General features: G+C 38.8%; 1 protein-coding gene across 2 annotated transcripts in view; it reads right to left on the reverse strand.

Annotated features, from left to right (window-relative positions):
• Positions 1-22,550, reverse strand: part of ARHGAP42 (Rho GTPase activating protein 42) — a 171,440-nt gene that overhangs the window by 43,913 nt on the left and 104,977 nt on the right. For both annotated transcript variants that reach the window (XM_083840029.1, XM_083840030.1), the window contains exons 5-7: positions 14,534-14,635; positions 10,216-10,326; positions 873-977 (exon numbers count right to left, since the gene is read on the reverse strand). In XM_083840029.1, the coding sequence (XP_083696155.1) occupies positions 873-977; positions 10,216-10,326; positions 14,534-14,635 (318 nt within the window). The remainder of the gene's footprint in view (positions 1-872; positions 978-10,215; positions 10,327-14,533; positions 14,636-22,550) is intronic.

A 22,550-nucleotide genomic window follows, 5' to 3' on the forward strand; every position in this document is an offset into this window, starting at 1 on the left:
GAGCCACTCCCAAAAAATAGCATTTGGAGTCATTGACTTTTTTTCATTTCACCTTTACTTTCAAGTTACTTTTCATGAAAAATGTACATAGCCAAATAAAGTGGTTATGGTGAGTGAAAAAGTATATGACTTTTTTTTTTGTTGTTAATTCTGAAAGCTACAGAAATTTTGGGCATGATTAATCTTACTCCCAAATTCAGACCAATCTCCAGTAAAAGATTCACCAGCTCAGTTGTGAGCACTATGGAGCAGATTCTTTCTTCCAGTGGAACTTTACGCTCACGAGAGCTGCTCGCCATAGAGGAAGGCCTCACCAATCCTCCAATGCAAACAATGTAAATCCAGAGCACAGTGGGCTTCCTTTATGTACAGTGGGAAGCTACTGGACAGTAGGACAAGTTTTTCGTGGCAATCCACGATCTTCAAGAAACAAACAGCATCATTCTGTACCAGCTGAAGCATTTCTGGGATATACACTTACTCCAAAAGACAGGCCCCACTCTCAAAAAAACACACACATTTAAGCCTATCTGAACTACTCTTTTTTTTTTTTTTCAATCAAAACTTGACTGCTGTTCTGCTTTTCTAGTTTTCACTTCCAAAATTTTGACCTGCAAATCACAAATTAACTACATGAAGATTAAATTTGCCAGAGTTGACCAGCATCTTCACTACATTAACTTCACTACATTAACCTTAGCAAAAATCAATTATATCATATATAAATCAATTATATCATATATTAATTTGATTTCAGCTCATTAAAACATTGTAATATTTACAGTTCCAAAAAAAAAGTGCTATATGAGGCTACTTTAGTATCCTGAAATTAATTTAGCAAACAAAATGACGTAAATACAAATTATCCTTACATTCTGCAAATTGAACTGCAGCTGCTGCTTGTATGGTGCAAACTCCTGAGCCAGTTCATATCCTTCGTGGTAAAATGTAAATAATCCTTGAAGAAAAGCCAAGAGCTGAAAAGGTAAAATTGAATAGTATTACAGATTTTTAACATGCTCTTAATGCTAAATAACACAATGATAACAGGACATACACTAACTTACAAATAAGGTATAGGCATTACCAATGATAGTGAAAAATTAGTTTAAATTAGAAAGCAAAAACTTAGGACAGCTGATTTTCAATTGTTTTCTGGAGCAAAAGATGGCAAACCTTCAGCAAAAACTTCCCATGTTTTAGCTCCTGGAACACTCTGAGCTTTCATTACTTGCAATAGCAATGGTTTGCTGAGCAAGAAAACAGTGGTCAGACCTTAAGAAAGAGAGGTGTTAAAAAGGCTTTTGCATCATGAAGTTGTCATTTTTATAACAATTTAATTCACGATCCCAGTCATTTTGTCCAATATTTCAGCTGACAGTGTGAATTTTCCAAGCTCATAGTTTCAGAGTTCAAGGTTTTTTTCTTCTATTACTCTTAGAAATATTTTTTCATTTTCTTCATAGTAATTGAATGGGCTATGACCTATTTTTCACAAATGAGACTCTTGAAGATAAGTTTTGGACAGCTTAATACAACACAAGAAGTCCAGACTATTTCTTCCTGCTCTGACCAAAATGTGAATTCTATCTGGTATGTCTGCAACTGACTCCAACAGAACAGCTGAAGTCTGTACTACCCAGCTGAAAATTCTTTTTGAAGTTTGTTCTGAAATAATGCTTAAGTAGTAAAAAGTGCAACTAGATTTTCAGAAGGCTTATTTTAGTGGTTGAGTTAATGCTTTCCTACCATCTATTAAGTTTTAAAAGTCTTAAACTTTTAAAACTTAAAATTAAGTTTATAGAATTGTAAGTTAATAATTCTAACTCATTCTGTTCTAAATTAAAAAATATATATATACTTTGCATAAAGTTGTCTTACCTACTATTAAATAACAACCATTTAATTTTTTATTATGGAATGTTTCCCTTTGTATATAAATTTAGCTTACATACACCCAAGTAAAGAAAAAAAACAAACAACAAAAATGAGCTATTAACTTTGATGTACAGTAACAAAAGCTTTAATAAACAGGACAGATTTATCTGGTTATATTACAGCCATTGCAAAGCTAATCATCTCAGCTAAGTAACAGATAGTCTAGGCTGTCTCCTAAACCAGTAAAAAAACCACAGGTATTCTAAAGCATAATACTGATTCCTTTCTCAGACTTCTTTCTCAGGATAGGATGAAAGATCCAACGGACACATTTACCTCTCTCCATCAACTACTGAAGTAGCCTAGACTCAGGCAACAAAAATTCCATCATTCATATTTAACGCACTTTTCTTTGAGTTACCAGTGCCATAAATTATTGTAAATGAAAAAGCTTAAAAAAATGCGGCTTTCACAGAGTTTGTATTTTCTTTAAATTTACACTCATCCTTACTTGCAGAAACTTAATTAAGTTGTTCTACCTCCCTCTTTTCTATTCACAGAATCACAGGACGGTTAAGGTAGGAAGGGACCTCTGGAGGCCATCTGGTCCCACCCCCTGCTCAAGCAGGGACACCCGGAGCTGATTGCCCAGGACCATGTCCAGGCAGAATTTGAAGATCTCCAGGGAGACTCTACAGCCTCTCTGGGCAACCTGTGCCAGTGCTCCGTCACCTGCACAGTAAAGAAGTGCTTCCTGATGTTCAGAAGGAACCTCCTGTGTTGTAGTTTGTGCTCATTACCTCATGTCCTGGAACTAGGCACTGCTGAGGGGGAGGATCACCTCTCTTAACCTGCTGGTGATACTTTGCCTAATGCAGCCAAAAATGCTATTAGCCTTAGCAGAAAGGGCACATTGCTAACTCAATTTGGTGTCTACCAAGCGGGACATTGTCAAAGGCCTTACTGAAGTCCAGGAAGACAATATCCATGATGGTTGGACCAGATGATCTTGGAAGTCTTTTTCAACCCTAATGATTCTATGATTATCTATGATTCCATGAAGATAGGAGTGACATTTGCTTTCCTCCATTCTTTTGGTCACTTCTCCTACTTGCCATGACTGAGCAAAGATTATAGAAAGCGTCCTCACAATCACATCTGGCAGCTCCCTCAGCACTCGTAGGTGCATCCTATCAGGGCCCATGGACTTGTGAATGTCCAGTTTGCTCAAGTGTTCCCTCGCCTGATCCTCTTCCACCAAAGATGCATCTTGTTTGCTCCAGCCATTCAGCCTGGCTTCTGTAACCTGGGATTCCTGAAGGCCAGTCTTGCTGGTAAAGACTGAAGCAAAGAAGGCATTCAGTACCTTGGCCCTTTCACTGTCCCAGGTAACCAGGTTTCCTGTTTTCTTCAGTAGAGGGCCCACATTTCCCCCAGTCTTCCTTTTGTCACTGAGGTACTTGTAGAAGCCCTTCTTGTTGCCCTTGATGTCTTTGTCCAGACTCAATTCTATCTGGGCTTCAGCTTTCCTAACTACATCCCTGGCTGCTTGGACAACCTCTCAGGTTACCTGTCCTGGCTTCCACCCTCTGCAGACTTTCTTCTTGTGTTTGAGCTTGGCCAGACCAAATTTTCATCCACGCAGACCTCCTGGCATTTTTGCCTGACTTCCTCCTCATCAGGATGCATTGCTCCTGACCTCAGAGAAGGTGATCCTTGAATATTAACCAGCTTTCTTGGATCCCTCTTCCCTCCAGGGCTTTATCCCACGGTACTCTACCAAGCAGATCCTTGAAAAGGACAGAGCCTGGTCTCCTGAAGTCCAGGATGAGCTTGCTGTGTGCCCTCTTTGCTACCCAAAGGATCTGGAATTCCAGCATTTCACAGTCACTGTAGCCAAGGTTGTCTTTGATCTCCACATTCCCCACCAGCGCATTCTTGATAGTAAGAATGAGGTCCAGTATAGCACCTCTCTTCATTGGCTTCCCTTGTCACGTGGAAAAAGTCCCTCCAGGAGATGTCAGCATGGTTGAAGTCCTCCATGAGGACCAGAGCTTGTGAATGTGAGTCTGCTCCTGTACGTCTGCAGGGGGCCTCACTTGCTTGTTCTTCCTGGTCAGGTGGCCTGTAGCAGACTCCCACTATAATGCCACCTATCCCTGTCTTCTCTTTAATCCTTACCATCGGCTCTCTGTCAGCTCCTCATCCATCCCCAAGCAGAGCTGCAGGCACTCCAGCTGCTCACTGACATAGAGGGAGATGCCCACTCCTTGTCTCCCCAGCCTGTCCTTCCTAAAGAGCCCGTATCCTTCCATTCCAACACTCCAACCATGGGAGCCATCCCACCACATCGCCATAATGCCAATAAGATCATAGCCCTGCAAGTACATAGAGCTCTCTAACTTACTGTTATTCCCCACACTGTGCTACTGTACAGGCACTTAAGAGAATTACCCTGGCATGTTGTGTTCCCAGAAGATGTTTGGTGGATTTCTCCATAATGCTCCTTGCAGGTTAGCAAGGAAATACCTACAAGTGCTGGAGGTGACCCCTCTCAAGGTTGTTGATATCACATCATTGATTTTGTGATCCCCTCCTTTCACATCACTCCATGCCCTTTGTTCAGCAGCCCTCTGCATTGTTCACACACTGAGATTAACACTAATGAAACATTTGTATTTCGATGGAATAGCTAAAATAATGTTTTGTAATTTTATAGCCTCATCAGTTCCCCAGCACAGCAAGACATTTCACACCTTTTAACGTAGAAAGTGCAGCAGCTTGACGGATGAGAAATGACGCAGGTCACTGGACAGAGGAGCTAAAATGATGACTTGCTTCTGCTGGACCAAAATCTTACTCTCACATCCCAGTTCCTTCTCTCTTTCCCCATTCAGCTTCATCATGCACCCCTCACATCCTTCTGCCAGCCCTGGTCACTGAGTCCTTCAGTGAGCATATCTCTGACTCAGAAAGCCAGTTCTTCTGCTGCATTAGAAAGTTAAAACAGCTTGAGGTTTACAGACCATCAGTACTGCATAAATATGTGTGAAGGCATGGCTGGGTGAAGGACTTCCCCCTTGGTTTTTACTGATACTGTAGGATGAGATAAAACTATGGCATCACAGAGCCTGAAGAACTGAGAAAATCCTTGGACATAAAAGCCAAGGGTCCTCTACAATGGGTGTGAGCTCCTGAACTACATCCCACTACCAAACAAACAACACAGGCAACCCAGCAGAGCGCTCCACATCTTGGATAAGTCATCTCAAATTTAAATGACCATCTGCCCAGCTGAAAGCATTATCTCAGCTAATGACTGGTCCTGAAAGTCCCTTACTGGTTATTCGAGTAGTTCTGAGGAAGGTCCAAATATGACAATCTATCTTAAAAAGCTCCAATTATGTAAACTGCTGTAAAAAGTTCTATAATTTTAAGGTTTATAATGTAATTCTAACTCTTTAAAAAGAAAAACAATTTTCATTTTTTATGAATAAAGTCTAAAACAAATAAGTAAATTGTAACTAAGAGTCTGCTCTGGCTCCAGCTGTGCAAAGCCCCCACTCATAGTACAAATCCAGTTACTCATCACCTACCCAACCACAGCCCCTTCAGATACAGCTGCATAACTATTCCTGTGCTTACTCAAACTTGTTTCAGTAAAAAATGAAGGGGATTAAGTTAATGTGTAATTATGAGTTCAGTGCTAAACCCATCCCTTTTACCAGAAGACCTGCAGGAGTACTGTGAGCACCCACCAAAACTGCAGCCAGAGCAGGCTGTTAAGGCACACTAAAATTTCAGTAAAAGAGCTAGTGGTAGAAAGATGCAGTATGTCAGCTGATATCTGAATTTTAAAGATCAATTTAAAATGCATTTCTAAAGAACATAACTACAAACTGTTTAAATTTCAGCTTGAATACTGAAAGAAAACCAGCTTCCATTCTACAAACAGCTTTTACTGAGTGCATGGGAAAATACTGGGAAGGAAAAGATTTAGCACTAGATGGCAGCAAAGATGAATTTATTAGAAAGAAAAAGAAAAAAAAAAGAGGAAAAAAAAAACAACACAACCAGAGCAAAAACCAAAAACAACACCACCACAGAAAAATCAGAATGTATTTTGGTGAAAGTCCTGTTCAGCTATTCTGGCAGTTGTGCATTGCAGAGGGTGTGCATTGAGAATCGCCTGGTCAAATACTCTCTGAGCACTTTGAAAAAGAGGAATAATAAAAGAAAAGTAAAAACATGTTTGTTTTATGCAAGTCCTACTCTAATTTATTCAAGTTCTGTTGAAACAACTGATACTGAGTGAGGATGGTATTTGCTGCTACTTATGTTCCTCTAGTGGTGGAAGAACAGAGGGACAGAAAGCACCTAGGGCCTGTGCTGTGTGGTATTTTCCTAATTGCTTCCATCATCACAGGCATAGCCATAGCATTACATGGAGGAGATCTAAAAGCCAAGGACTTCCACCCCAGGCTTGTGCTCACAGTGGGGTTTTTTTGCTGCTGATGTTACAAGAGGCACTGCTGCTAAGTCTAGGCTCATAATTTTAAAGGGATTTATTTTAAAGGATGGAAAAGAAAAACAGCCTTTTTTTTTTTTCCCTCTCCAGTGTATTTCAAGGTGGTCTTCACATGTTAAGAGCTGACTGATTTCACCAAACATCACATGTAATGTTTGTATCATCAGTTTGACAAGCTGCACATACCTTGCAGTTACCTCGTTCTGAGTACCTAATCGGTCACGTCAACAAAAACTGAGGACTGAGCTCAGTAACACAATGCTACTCACTGTCCAAGGGCTGTGAGGATTTCAACACAGAACCTGAAACAAAATCCAGCTACTTCTTGAGACTTTATTTATTTTTATGTAGAGCTGGTGACCTCAAGACTGCCTGGTCATTTCATTCTCACAGGAAGGAGACTGTGCTTAGGTTTCGGATAGGAGAGGAATTTAACCTTTGGCCTGCAGCACATCAGCCAAAAAGTCCCTGTCTCCTCAGTTTCATTTTATTTATAAGTAAATAGCACCAGAAGGTACTTCTCCATCAGATTGAAGTGAATGTAGTTAATAATGCAGAAAATCCAAGAAAGGAGAAATCGAGTTTAACATCCACAGTCTCTTTGGACTAAAAAGTGAAGTCGCATGTACTGCATGCAATTACTGACATTTTTTTTTTTCCCCTTTAAATAAACACTCTTGGGCTTTTGTGGCGGTTAACGGACCACCCCTCACATTTCAGCTCACTGCGTATGAACTCTGTGCCCTGATTCCTGCAGGCCAGGAAGGCCCTGGCATCACTGAGGGACAGAGCAGAGCTCAGAGCAGGAGGTTGTATTTCCCTCTTAAGCACAACATCCTCAGAAAGCTGTACTATTTTTGATGACCTTCTCTGGGCCCACACGGGCAAGGCCGGGAGCAGAGATTATTGTCACTTCTTTTGTTTTTTAACTGCAAGGTAAATTTTAACAATAATTTGTCTTTGAGAAAGCAAAAGTTTAAATTCATGATCTGTGTGAAAAGCTTATTCTTTTCCTTGTAAAAAAAAAAAATCTAGGAGGATCACAAAGAGGCAGCCACCCATTACTCATACCCTCATGAACATCATGAGACCAGACGCACAGAAGAGCAGAGAAATCCAGGGCCTGAGGACCAGCTGCAGAAGCCTACACTAAATGCCACTATCCTCTATGCAGAGTACGAATCATTAACATCTCGTGCCTCCCAGTCCTTCCCTACTGCCCTCCAGGAAGAAACATTCTCTACTCTCACCAACTTCTACTGTCCTGTGCATAACCCACCTGGCAGTTTTCGCTGGGTGACCTATCCCAGTCTATTTCCCAGGGAATCCTTATCTTTGGGCATGGACAAACTGAAGATGCTGGAAGGAGCTCCAGCAGATAATTTCAAATTCTATTCTCATGTCATGAACTTGCCCCTCTTCCACATGGGCATGACAATTCCCTCTTTCACCACGCTAATGGCATTTCTTTGATGTTGTTAAGACCCCCTTCCAAAAGTCTGCTAGTAGTATGTCAGACTGAGAATTGTACTGGGACACAACACTGAGCTGACAAATCAGACCTAAGCAGCACCTGCACCAGAATGCCCCACAACCAGCAGAGCTCATGAGGAGGAATGTCTGTATATGCACACAACCAGGCTTTTTCTAGCATCTGAACATCTTTAGAGCACACAGAGGAAAATGAGTAATATGGTAATTCCTTCGATAGCAGATTTTAGTGTTAGGCTCTGTCCTTATCTACTTGCATCTAGGTGCACATGCTCATAATTCATAAATCACCAGGCATTTTTACAAAGTCTATATTGAAGACTGATTTTTTTTTTCCTTCATCCCATGGTATTGCTGATGTGCACTATATTTCACTTGGCATACTTTGCCTTGTGGGTTTCTGTAATTTTTTTTTTTTTTTTAATTCCAAAACCTTGTACGAAACAGACTAGAAACAAAAAAAGTAGGAATTTTGGAGATTCAAAGTTTTATAACTGATGCTAAAACTTAAGCTCTATTTACATTCAGTTTGATTATAAACAATATACACTAGAGCCAGAAGACACTTCCCACAAGGGCTATCAGTACCCAGTCATCATAGTTTTTCCTGCACCTTGCTCTGGAACATCAAGTAATGGCCTGTGTGTAACAAACAGCACACTGGGCCAAACAGCCTACTGATCAAACACAGGATGGCAACTGATCTACCCCAAGTAAATTTCACCTACTGGATGCATACACCTGGTGACAAAAATACCCAGGTCCACAACACAGAGTCTACCGGCAACCTCCCCTGCTTGTCTGCTCAGTATCAGCACTGATGCACTAATAAATCTCTCTTTCATTTTGGTAACTGATAGCTGCTGCTGTGGTGGCTGACATATTGTGAGGACAGCTCTTGGTCAAAAGAATAAAACTCTGTATCTCCAGCTATAATATACAGAATTAAATTTATTTCTTCCTCTCTGTCTAGCACATAGGATGAAAGATGCCCTATTTTAACTACACAGAATTGCACAACAATATTTCCTGATGTGCCATGCCTTCTCAATACAGCAAGTTTCTACTACTTTAAAGGAGCATAAAGTCTCCTATACAAGGGTCAGAGCTAGGTCAAGTTTGCTAGATTTTTCCAGGATGTGAGAGTTTTACAGAAGGAGACAGAGAGACACACTCTGGATTAATCTGTGACAGGTAGAAAAATGTTCTTATTTAGGAATCTAAGCAAAGTTTTAGTCTCTAAGATTTGGCAGCTGCATGCCATAAAGATAGGATTTCTGTAAGTACTGCTTGCTGAATTCAGGTTCATTAGTTTGCATCAATGTCAAACATTCACTATACAATACATTCTCATCTCATAGGAGGAATGCATCTGAGAAGCTCTACTTGGTGACACTGGGTGTTAGAGATGTAATTCAACCTGTTTCAGTCAAGAGTGCAGCTTCGGTTAGTTACAGGGGAGCTAGAAGATGGTGTGGAGACAGAAAAAGTTATGCTTGTCATGTTCCTTTTTCACAAATGATGTTCTGCTCTGCTCAGAATGCTTAACAGGAAGGGACAGACGACACTAGAAGTTCTCTGTCAAGGCCTACAGGTGCTAATAAATAAGGCAAATGGCAAGCTAGTCCTCCATGACATGAACAGTATTAATACTACTAATATGCCATAGAAATATGCTAGCACATCGCACTGAAGCAGCTTCTGGTTCTGATCAACCTGGCAGGTCTCTCTGGGGTGTGGTGCAGTCCAGGAGGAAATCCCAGACGTGAAATCCCATATCTAAACATGGACTTTAGAGCGTAACTTCATCCTCCTCTTTTTGGCATGTCAAGGTATGGTTTCTTTTTTATGCATGGTAAACTAAAGACAAATGACTTCACCAGCAAAACGGAAATACACCCATCCTATAGAACTGATTTTTCACGTTATTTCATGTATAAGTTGGAAAAACAAACATATATGCTGCCTATGTGGAATATATGAATCCAAAAAACTAGCTCAAAATTTCAGCCATGAAACCATGATATTAGGAAATACCCAGTAAGTGTTGCACAGACAAAACATTACATGTTGTCCCATTAAAATGTTAGGCACACTCCAAGTCATTTGACATTTCACTTCATAGTAAATATGATACTCTTACATAAACCTTTAATAACCACGGAAAATGCCCAAGCCTAGACCTTAATGCCTCTCTATACGCAAATGAACTGTAATCACAATTTAAAAAATGAGACAAAAAATAGATATTTTGTATTAAATTTCCAGCTTTAAATAAATGCATTCTAAATTTTGTACAAATAAAATATAAAACTTACAGGTTCAACAAATTCAAATTTCTTTTTCTCTTGTACTTCTTGAATTTTAAAAACATATTCTAAAGATGCTTCATAGAAGTTTTGATGTTCTCTGTCAATCTGTGTATCTGCCTAAAAGGCAAAACAAAACATAGACGTTAGTTTACTCATGATTGCTTTAAAAACAGATATTGCCATAATTAAACAGATCCTTCATAAGATTACTTTACAATCTTTATGGGGCTCATTTTTCCCTGAAAAAATAGAATACCTACTTAAAATATCTAAATGTAAGCTTAAGAAGCCAACATTATACATTTTTGCCTCATGACTCTTCCCCAGTGTTTTTTTTTTTGTTGTTGTTGTTTTGTTTTCCTTTTTGAACTTTTATATTCTACTTTTGAGGAGAGGCTGAAAGGAAACAAAGCAAGGTGGCATGGGGAACTTTGTCCGTAGCACATGGAATGTTTAAAAAAAGAAGAGATCAAGACAGGAATCAGGGCGGGCCAAAAGATCAATATTTCTATTGAAATTATTGAAATGTTTATCACATGCACCAAAACCATACATATTTCTCAGTTTCAACTACCTTCTCAAGAAACTGTTTTGTTTCTAAAAGAGAGTGTCTTTAACAGCAAAATCTTGTGACATTGCTCCATAGTATAGATCTTATGCTCAGGGAATACAAACATATTTAAGTCCTTATCCTCATATATCACTTATGTTTCACATTTTAATTTTCAAAAAATTTGTCAGAAATGCCTCAATAATATCATCCAACATGAAGATACAGGACCAAAGCAGACTTTTGCCTACAAAGCTAAGGAATTAACTCTTATCAGCTGATGAAGAGTAATAGGCTTCTATCCTCAATTTAAACAAGGCATGAGAGAGGGACATAACAGACAAGCAGTGTAATACAAGGATAATCCTTACAGAAGAGATGCAGATTCCATTTTAATTCTCCCTTTACAGTAACAAATCATCTTCTCAAGCAAATCCCTTTTGGGCTTTATTTGTCAGCTTTTGGTCTTGGGTCAAAAAGAGATTTTATCAAGTTTCAACCATACAAGTGAAACCAGTTCAGCTTTTTTTTGATGCATACTCATGTACTTCTGTAAATTCCATGTTTCATTTTTGGCATTGAGAATAACAAATATGGGAAAAATGGAAGAGCTAGATATTGTCTCCCTTGACAGCAAATATTAAAACAGCAAACGTATCAAAAAGAGGTTTAGTACTTGTAACTGTACAAATGCAGAAAACCATTGTTTTCCTTTAGGCCATCAATAGCATCATACATAATTAACATTGCTTCTTTAGTTAAGAACATGCTACTATCACGATTTAGATGCACAAAGTCCTTAACAATATTGATCCACTTCCCTAGCACTATGTTCTAGCACCACTTCAAAGCACAGGCTTCAACAATATCTTTCAAGTGATTCAGTACTAGCATTCCCTTCCCATGCCTACAAAAAGGCAAATCAGGATATCAAGTACAAAACCTAATATTATGAAACAGAAAACAAACACTCAAAATTCCAAGAATCAAGGGCTTTTCCACCAAATTAACTCTACCACATGCCATTCATATAGTGCATTCAGCTACTATCTTCTTCCATACTCTGTGTTAATAGCTTTATTTCAGAAAAAATATCACCAAGGCAATGCTACATAGCTGAACAGAACCAAGCGCTACCACTTTGGGACATGATTCTCACTCACACAAGTGCAGTCAATAAGCACTTGAGACAGACCTTAGCTTTCACATTTAATTTTAAATAAATAGTATAATCTGGCATTAGCAATGAGGTCTTTCAGGCTTCAAATCAGGAAAGTATTTAAAGACCTAATTAAATCCATCTCTATTCTGAACAGCATTTAAGCAGGTTGTAGTTGTAATGATACTTATGATAACTCAGTGCTATTGCAAGTATGGATGGGTTCCTAAATTAAGGCCATAATCACCACTAGTGTACAGGGACTAAATCACAATTTCCAGAATACATCTTCTGTAGAAGCGGATAAATTTGCGTGAATAATGAGGACTTAGGTTTGTAAGAAACACTTTGAAAGTTATTTTAAAGTTTCAAAAGCTGAAAGGATTTTCACATATTTTTATGACTTCAAACTGCATGTAAAAAAAATAAAAGGATTTGATGGATGTGATTTTGAGTTTCTACTTGTATGATATCTAGTTATAGTGAGTGATAATTTCTTTGATGTAGGATATCAGTAAAGTGGATACTAGAACTTCACATAAGCTTGGAGAGTGAAGCCTTTGGTCTGTATTTTTGCCTAATTCTGGAACGGATTTCAGAGAAATAATATCAAGAATTTACTGACTTTTCCACATCATTCAATGTCTGCTCTGTTATGAATTTCTGCAGGCAGTGAAAAGACAGTATTATGAAGTTGCTTTTTGATGCTAGCAGGAAAAACCTCTACTGATCTGTGTAAACTGTGTCAGTAGTCTTTGCAGACTCTTAAAATATCCACCACATTTCAATTACATGAACATATGCCAACCACTCTCTACAGACTATGTTCAGACCATCAAACTTTAGATGCTTAATTAAGGTGCTCTCAATTGCACCCAAGTGAGATATGTAAAACAGCTTAAGACAGCAGAACTTGCCCCTCCCAATACTCTTCAACCCACATAATATGATGAAGTACTAAGAAACCTGAGCAATTAAAATAAATAGTGGTCTAAAAAAAAGAATTATTTTTGGTGTGATCGCTCTGGGTGTGAGTCAACAGCTATCACTTGGCTTTTGGGCCATGAATCGGTGCTTGGCATCCTTTTCTTTACAATACGGATACAGCCCGAAAGTCTCCCTGGTCATCATTTTTGGTACTGATTTGCTATAGTGCCTTCTAATTATGGTAGGTCTATGTTGCTGATTCAGCACACTTTTATCTGCATAAAAATGGGGAACATAAAAATGATAAGGTATGTCCTATGTGCTTTACAAGTGGGGTATCCAGAAAAGCAAAAAAAAACCTCAGACTCAGTATGAAATTTCAAATCCAGAAATGTCACTTAAGGACACAGTGGAAAAATTTACTCTGATTTTCCATTAGTTTATATACTTGAGCCAAATCCATTGTTATTCTACCACAGTTTATTAGATTCACAGTCATTACTTTTCGCTTTAGTTTCTGTTTTTAGGCTGCAATTATTCTCATGTCTCAAGAGTAAAATACTTTATTTATTTATATTCTAGAGTAAATCATTGCTTAAGTTCAATTTTCCACATTCTGGTAAGAAATTAATTTTTTTTTTCTCAGCTGCTGCTTAGCCTCCAACAGAACTGTTTCTTCATCAATACAGTGGGTATTTAGGAAAAATGAAAGCTATACGTACAAAACTTTGATATATGAGTGGAACAATTAACCCGTCCTATATAATTAATGTCCTATTTAAACTGATTATTACATACACAGCTATGGTAATTCAGGATTATAAATATTATTGCAAATTTTAAATCACTAAGCCTCTTTTGATACAAATCACAGAATTACTGGTAAACTTGAAAAAAAATCTATGATTTGTGACTGACGGTCACATATTCTGTGAAAACTCCATCAGCAAAATAACCCTCATGATTTTAAGAGTCATCATGATAACAGTAACCCCTTCAAAATAATTCTAACGACTTCTGGAAAAAACAGTGCCATTGAGATCAAATTAATTTTTATACTGTAATTTGTCTCAAAGATGAATCATAATTATTTCTACCAGCATACTGAAAAACCCTGGAATCCTCCTGCTAAACTGGAAGTCTTCAGTTTTGTTTCTTTTTTTAAATAAGAATTAGGCATACAAACTCTTTAAAGCTGAAGTTGTGGGTACAATTGCAGCATGATGCTGCAATAAGGTGAAAAAGAAGAAAAAGAACCGCAAAAAGTATCATTCAAATTATCTCGGTTCAGTCTCCCAAATTAAAATTTATGTGAAACAAGCATAATTTCACTGAGCAATAAACTGAATAGCAAAAAAGCTATTACTTATTTGTCTTTCAAATAGTTCAGATATACCTTATAAAATAAAACTCACGTTTTTATTGTAGTAATATAATTCTTTGATGTTGTTGTAACCGATAAACATTAGTTTGGTCACTTAAAGTAAACAGAGTTGGACATGTAGAATACTGCCTTGTTAAAATATTTAACTGTTATTAGGACTGTATTAATCCCACTCAGGAATTTATATTCACAGCAAGAGTAACTACAAGAAATTATCACATTTCACATAAATAAAATACTACACATCTGTTATCATGATCTCTGTGCAAACTGGAAACCGGGTAATATTGTGTTAAGTGCTTACATCTTGCAAATGAGATTCTTTCTTCTTTGCTGATAAATTTAAGTGCTTCTCTAAGATGGAATAATATTTCTCACTTTCCTTGTCAAACTTCTTCTTCCCATCCTGAAAAACAAAACATTGCCAAGTAAAGCATTTGACTAAACATTACAGCTAACTTAAAAGAGGTGCCAAAATATGCTTGGTTATAAAACCATTTTGTTTGTTCAGATGTTTTTAGGGTTCAGTTCTGAATTGAGCATGAAGACCCCAGGAGGACTGATTAGTAAATGCAGTATTAAGTAGAACTTTTTCCATAAATAATAAACCTATAAAACAGACTTGTTTAGCTTCCCATCCGTATACATACATGTAAGTGCTAGGCAGGATCTTCCCAAGCAGATATTTAGCATAAAATAATCTTTCCCAAGCTTTACAAATATATGTACCTGTCTCATATTGTTTTGCTGAATATAAACATTGTGGAAGAGGTGGTGAGTATAACATATTTGATGATGATAGAGGCCTATCCTCTGTATTTAAGACTAATATATCCTTGTTTTCCACCCACACTCTTAAAATATGTGGATGATGGAAAAGCACGTATGTGGTTGCAAAAGAAAATTGGTCCAAAAGTCTGTTTCCAATAATTTTTTGATGTGTCTGAATATCTAAGCTTGTCTCATTTAAAAGAATTATCTTGCCATTTTCCTTCCCCACTCCTCTTTTTTTCACCATGTGCAGACGATCCTCACATTTTCACCATGAGACTACTTTAATGAATGTTAATATAAAAGAAAGCTACTGTTACAAGTACATTTAAAATACTTTATTTTCTGTAACCTAATTTACAACATATACTTTAAAAATTAAGATCTGATATTCACAGAAGCTTAAGAATAAGACATCTTTCTTAGCTTTTCTATCTTTTGAGATGGGCCAGATTTCAGGAAATGAGAGAAGGGATTAAAGCAAACATCTCATATGACTATTAATATTAAAAATATATTTTTCATTATTAAAAATGTGTATTTGAGACATTTGAAAAGATGTGTATTTGAGACATTGCTGTAATTGAAAGCAACCCTCTGCCAGTGACTTTTATAATGTTAAGTAAGACCTAATGATTCTTTCTAATGTTTAACAAGTTGAATATGTTGAGAAAACAAAGAAAGGTCAACATGACCTGTCCTACTCACACATGTGCAAAAGCTATTAATGGTGGAAAAACTAATTACGGGACATAATAGTAACATCAGGTCACAATCAGAGCAGTAGTGATTCTTTTCCTGACCCCTTTCTTCTTACAATTTGTTACGAACTAAGCAAACAACTAGCCTGCATTTTAGGATCACCATTTTTCTTTGTCATTTCATGGGAAAGTCTGGTCAGCCAGAGAAATAAGATATAGAAGGAAGAACTTAATGCCATGAATTAAAACCTCTTAACTAACTATAACAGCAATCCTCTGACTGACTAGCTCCAGTGACTAAAGTTATCAATGTTAATTATATTAAATTATGAAACAGGTAATTCCTATCCTGCAAAATAAATAAATGTATTTAGCATGAAAAATATGCACAATTTAGTGTTCTTATTTCACAATAGAAATAGCTTCAAAAGACACCAGAGGAAAGACAGCACCTGACTCAACAAAGTATTAATTAAAAAGAAATACAATAAAGTCCCCAACGCCAACCTATATTTAATCGAAGCTATGCAGATCGGGGGGGGGGGGGGGGGGGAGAAGCGTGAATTTTGCATCACAAGGGAAATGAAAGCGTATGAATTATCCTTCCAAATCTTTCCGAAAAGCGTTCAGAAAAGAAAGAGAGAAGACAGAATGTAGGACTCACTAAATGACCAGTTAGCCATGAAATCAGCTTTTGTGGGACCAAAATTACAGATCAGTTCCATGACCACAGTTTTCTCGGGCAATATTCAAGTTCCAGACCCTTACAATCAAGCAAGAGCAAGCTGAGTACATCAACACCTCCTCCAGTCACAAACAGAAATCAAGTTCAGATGGTTATGGACCACAGATATGTATCTTTTGAATAAAAGGTGCAGCTAGTTGCCTACTGTTATTTTCTGAGATGACATTACTAAGGTGCTGGACGAAAAAGAAGGGAATTACATTACTTGAAATCCAAGTGACACAGGTGGCAAAGTCACCGTCTTGAGGGAATTGCTGAGTCAAGGCCACAGTCAACTTACGCAATAAAAAATGCAAAGAGAATTACTTCTAAAAAAATGTTTCCACACCACTGAAAAGTGAGCACCAAAGGACAGTGTTGTAGGACACTGAAGAAGACCTGAACTGAGGAATGAGACAAGGCAAGGCAAATCTCCTGCAGGATTACTTGTGTAAGACTGGGAATCACCCAGCCCAACCATGGCTGAACCCCATGAGTTACAGATCATGTCAGCTATACTCTTCACATGTAAAAAGAAAACACAGATATTAAATCATCACATCTAACCAGATACAACCATCCAAGAATAAGACAAAAAATAAAATAAAATAAATACAGATAAACTAGTTGTGGTTGTGAGGCATCTTGCACCTCACATGAAGCTTCATGGTGATCTCCACGGCACCATCAACAGAATATGAAGGCTCTCTTGGTCTTCTGCCCACCTTGCCAGTCCCTTCCCGAAACACATTACCCCACTGTAACGGTGATCCACCAAAACTTTATATGCATAGTTTTTATACCAGTTAATTTAAAGAGAAAGATAACAATTTGGGGCTTTCCTTGATATTAGGATAACTTGGAGCCCAAGTGCAGTGTTTCCAGGCACAACGTTGCTAGCTTCTTTCTTTTTCACTGGATTCTAACACATCAAAATTTCTCACTTCAAAGACAAACTGAAAGGAGAGAGAGTAAGGAGAATAAACTGAAGTAGACTGAGAATATAGATCACTTGGCAGTTTTGACTGTGTATGTCACTTTACTAGGTGATACTTCTGGGAATAAGGCTGCAGTGGCAGCAGGATAGTGCTTCTGGCATTGTGCAGATCTCAGACCTGCTTCTGGGAAATGCCTAAAAAACACTGGCCTCAACAGGTAAGTGAGTTCCTTTTGCTTCAGATGCCATCAGACTTGCCAGTAAAAACACATTTGAACGTATTGAAGCCTCTGAAAACTGTTTATTTCATAGAAATTAACAAGAAAAGACACAGAAGCAGGTGATTCATTTTCTGGAAGAGATGAAACTTCAGCTTATGCCAAGATAACTCTCACCTCACACTCAGCCAGTGACTCACAGCACACGCGCATCTCAAGTGAAGTCACAGGTTAATCTCCTTCCAGATCCTGCCTCTCATTCTGCAATCCTCAAAACATTCTGTTACACACAGCAGCTGCCCAAATGAGTCATCTGAGTCCTTGTTCCTCCAATCTGTGCCTGTGAGACTGGGAATCCTGCTTTTCTGCAAACCAGGAGGTTTATGAATTAAGTTTCCATGTGAAGCTATCTCCTCAGAGCTTAGGAGATGGAGGACTGCCTCTGTCTCTAGGTCTCATATTGGATCAAACTCCAAGGAGCAAAGAGATATGTCTGGACAAGAAAGGTGTACTGTTTTCTGAACAGCCAGCATCAGCCATAACATAAACTACAAGGTACATGGCCATTAGGAAGATACTATTGCTGACCTCTGCACCAAGCCTCTTATTCCCTTCAGCCTCCGCTTGCCTTTCTTCCTTGCACAGCCTTCCTGCAAGTAATCCTCATCCTTTCTCTTTGCCCTGGAAATTTACAAATCTTTTTTTTTTTCTCAAAACATCATTTATTATATATATATATGAAATCACTGTTGAGACAATTCAGGGGATGCAATATAAAAATTCTAAATACAGAAAAAGACGAATTACAAAAAAGCATTCCTTGGTACATTTTATATTGGTGTATACGTTACCAGTACATTTTGCAAAGATCAAGTTCAGTCTGCAGACTTTAAGCACTGTAAATGTCTGTCTCTAGCTGTTTAACCGTTCTCAGGTAGGTCAAGTCACTATGCCTTAAATCAATATAAAAATATTCACAGTTCTAAATGCCTCAAATTTCCAACATCACTATTTGGAAAGCCCTTAAGCAGATGCTCAGCTTCTAGCATGTAAGAAGTCTCATTAACGTCCAGTACTTCCTTGACAGAGCCAAGCTTTATACTACTGGATCCAGATTTAATTCTTGTTTTTACTTTCTGCTTAGATTTCCATTATAGTTTCATTTGGAAACTGATTAAACAATCTCCAAAAGGAGAAAATTATTTTTTTTGGAAATAAATTTTGCTCAAGATACTACTAATTATGGATGTGTCCCACAAGAGATGTTCTATTAGAATTAAATTTGGCTAGGGGTGTCAAGGGCAACAAGAAAGGCTTCTTTTATCACATCAGTGATAAAAAGAAGACTAGGGAAATTGTGGGCCCGCTCTGGAAGGAAATGGGAGACCTGGTTACCCAGGATATGGAGAAGGCTGAGGTACTCAATGACTTTTTGCCTCAGTCTTCACTGACAAGAGCTGTAGCCACACAGCCGAAGCTCCAGAAGACAAAGGCAGGGACTGAGAGAATGAAGAACTGCCCTTGTAGGAGATCAGGTTCGAGACCAGGTAGGAACCTGAAGGTGCACAAGTCCATGGGACCTGATGAGATACATCCCAGGGTTCTGAGGGAACCAGCAGATGAAGTTGCTAAGCCACTATCATATTTGAGAAGTTGTGGCAGTCTGGTGAAGTTCCTGCTGACTGGAAGAGGGGAAACATAACCCCCATTTTTTAAAAAAGGGAAAAAAGAAAGACACGGGGAACTACAGGCCAGTCAGTCTCACCTCTGTGTGTGGCAAGATCATGGAGCAGATCCTCCTGGAAGCTATGCCAAAGCACATGGAAAATAAGGAGGTGATTGGTGACAGCCAACATGACTTCACTAAGGGCAGATTGTGCCTGACAAACCTGGTGGCCTTCAAATCCAGAGAATGGACTGAGAACAGACCTGAGGAGAAGGACCTTTCCTGGGGGTGCTGGTTGATAAGAAGCCCAACATGATCTGGAAATGTGTGCTCGCAGCCCAAAAAGCCAAACATATCCTAGGCTGCATTATAAGCAGCACGGACAGCTCTCTCTCTACTCTGCTCTGGTGAGACCCTATCTGGAGTACTACATTCAGCTCTGGGGTCCCCAGCACAAGAAGGACGTGGATGTATTAGAATGAGCCCAGAGGAGGACCAGAAAGATGATGAAAGGGCTGGAGTACCTCTCCTGAGAAGACAGGCTGAGGGAGTTGGGGTTGTTTAGCCTGGAGAAGAGAAGACTCTGGGGAGACCTTATAGTGGCCTTCCAGTACCTAAAGGGGGCCTACAGAAAAGCTGGGAAGGGATTCTTTGTCATGGAGTGTTGCGATTGGACAAGAAGTAATGTTTTTTAGCTAAAAAAGGGTAGATTTGTCTTTGGACCAGACTTGTCCTCGGACCAGTACTGTTTAATATCTTCATCGATGACACAGTGGGATTGAGTGCATCCTCAGCAAGTTTGCAGATGACACCAAGCTGAGTATTGCAGTTGATATGATAGAAGGAAGGGATGCCATCCAAAGGGACCTGAACAGGCTGGAGAAGTGGGCCCACGTGAACCTAATGACGTTCAACAAGTCTAAATGAAGGGCGCTGCACCTGGGCCAGGGAAATGTGGATGTGAGTACAGACTGGGAGAAGAACTCATTGAGACCAGCCTTGCAAAGAAGGACTTGGGGGTTCTGATGGATGAAAAGATCAACACAAGTTGGCAGTGTGTGCTTGCAGCCCAGAAGGCCAACTGCATCCTGGGCTGTATTAAAAGAGGAGTGGCCAGCAGGTCAAAGGAGGTGACTGTCCCCCTCTACTTAGCCCTGGTGAGGCCAGACTTGGAGTACTGTGTCCAGGTCTGGAGCCCCCAGCACAAGAAGGATGTGGAGCTTTTAGAGTGGGTCCAGCGGAGGGCCACAAAGATGATCCAGGGGCTGGAGCAACTCTCCTATGGAGATAGGCTGAGAGAGCTGGGGCTGTTCAGCCTACAGAAGAGAAGGCTTCGGGGTGACCTCATCGCAACCTTTCAATACTTAAACGGGTCTTATAAACAGGATGGAGGACTCTTTACTTGGGTAGATAATGATAGGACAAGGGGGAATGGTTTTAAACTGAAAGAGGGGAGATTTAGATTAGAGGTTAGAAGGAAATTCTTCACTCAGAGGGTGGTAAGGCACTGGAACAGGTTACCCAGAGAAGCTGTGGATGCCCCATCCCTGGAGGTGTTCAAGGCCAGGCTGGATGGGGCCTTGGCCAGCCTGATCTAGTGGGTGGCATCCCTGCCTATTGCGGAGGGGTTGTAACTAGATGATCCTTGAGGTCCCTTCCAACCTAGGCCATTCTATGATTCCATGATTCTATGATAAGATTTGGATTAGATATTAGGAAGAAATTCATTAGTCAGAGGGTGGTGAGGCCCTGGCACAGGTTGCCTAGAGAAGCTGTTGCCCAGAGAAGCCCCACCCTGGGAGGTGTTCAAGGCCAGGTTGGATGGGGCTATAAGCAACCTGGTCTGGTGGGAGGTGTCCCTGCCCATGGCAAGGGGGTTCGAACTAGGTGGTCTTTAAGGTCCCTTTCAACCCAAACCATTCTGTGATTCTATGATTCTCCAGTCACTTTGCTTTACAGAAATGTATGGCTATGAAAATATTGACATGAACTGTCAATAAGGTCACTCAATTCAGTCAGATATTTTTTTTCCTGTTCAGAAAGATTTTGATTCCATGCTGCAGCTAATCACAGGCATGCAACTAATCACTGGCATGATTCCCACAAATTTTAACCATAGGATGCATTTTGGGATGTGAAGCAGAAAGACATATTACATTTTGACTTCTCTTTTCCAGTGGGAACGTCAAGATTTTTTTTTTTTTAATGGACTAAGTTGCCATTACTCTGTGTCTAGTATTTTATGTCAAAACTGTTACATTTCCCAAAAAAATTCTTATATAAATTATTCCTCTTTACTTTTCATAAAGAGCCTTTGCCATCTGGAAGGGAACTTTTCTTTCTGTTTATTCTAGTTGTGATGACTTTTGGTGTTATACTTATCTGCTAGCATATCTTGACTACATTTGTCCCTAAATAAAATATTTTTACTCTTTGTTTGTCTCAGAACTCATAGTTAAATTTTAACATGACTCATAGTTAAATTTTACCATGATAATCTTTAAAATAAAAATAAACCCATTTTCAATAACAGTATTTTTGTGTAACTATTAAAAAACAAAACAAAACACATTTTTGTAAGAGGTGACTTTAAAAGGATCAAGAAAGGAAATGAAAACATTACAAAGAAGCACTTTTGGAGAAAAAAATATCATTGAGAATCCCTTATTTAATTAGAAGACAAGTGAACATTATGAAACACAGCTGCAATTATTTTTTTTTATTCACCACCCAAAATTAGTACATGTTTTGCACCATCTCAAGCTGAGATTCAGAAACAGTAGGAAGTGTTGCAGAAGTGCAACAGAAAGACAAGACAGACAGATTTGTCAGCGAAAGAAAGTGAAAGCAATGGTGAGCTCAGCTGAATTCAGTAAAGCCACATTCCGTTTCTTTCTCTTTGACAAGAACTACAAAAAGATCAATCTAACGGAACACTGGGGATGGTTCACTACTTGGATTTTAGACTTCAAATCCATTTTTCAAAGACACACTTTTCATTACTTTGCAAACAAAAATTCAAAATGTATTTCTGCAAAGGTATTGGTATTTTGTTTGGAGTTGTGAAGTTTGGGGATCATCTCTTAGTTGGTAATAAGACAAGGAAAAGTAGGATACTGAATTAAACTGAGTCTTGAAAGGACTGATTTGAGTTCAGATCCTATGGATTTCATGGGAGATGTAAGAATCAATTCTTACAACTTATGAGAAGAAAATAACTTTATCTTCATTTTATATTGCCTTAGAAATCTTACGGAGGATAGAGATTATTTTGTGTGTGTGTGTGTGTGTGTGTGTGTTATTT

The sequence above is a fragment of the Anser anser genome, assembly GCF_964211835.1.
Source record: "Anser anser genome assembly, chromosome: 1".
In the NCBI taxonomy this organism is placed as follows: domain Eukaryota; kingdom Metazoa; phylum Chordata; class Aves; order Anseriformes; family Anatidae; genus Anser; species Anser anser.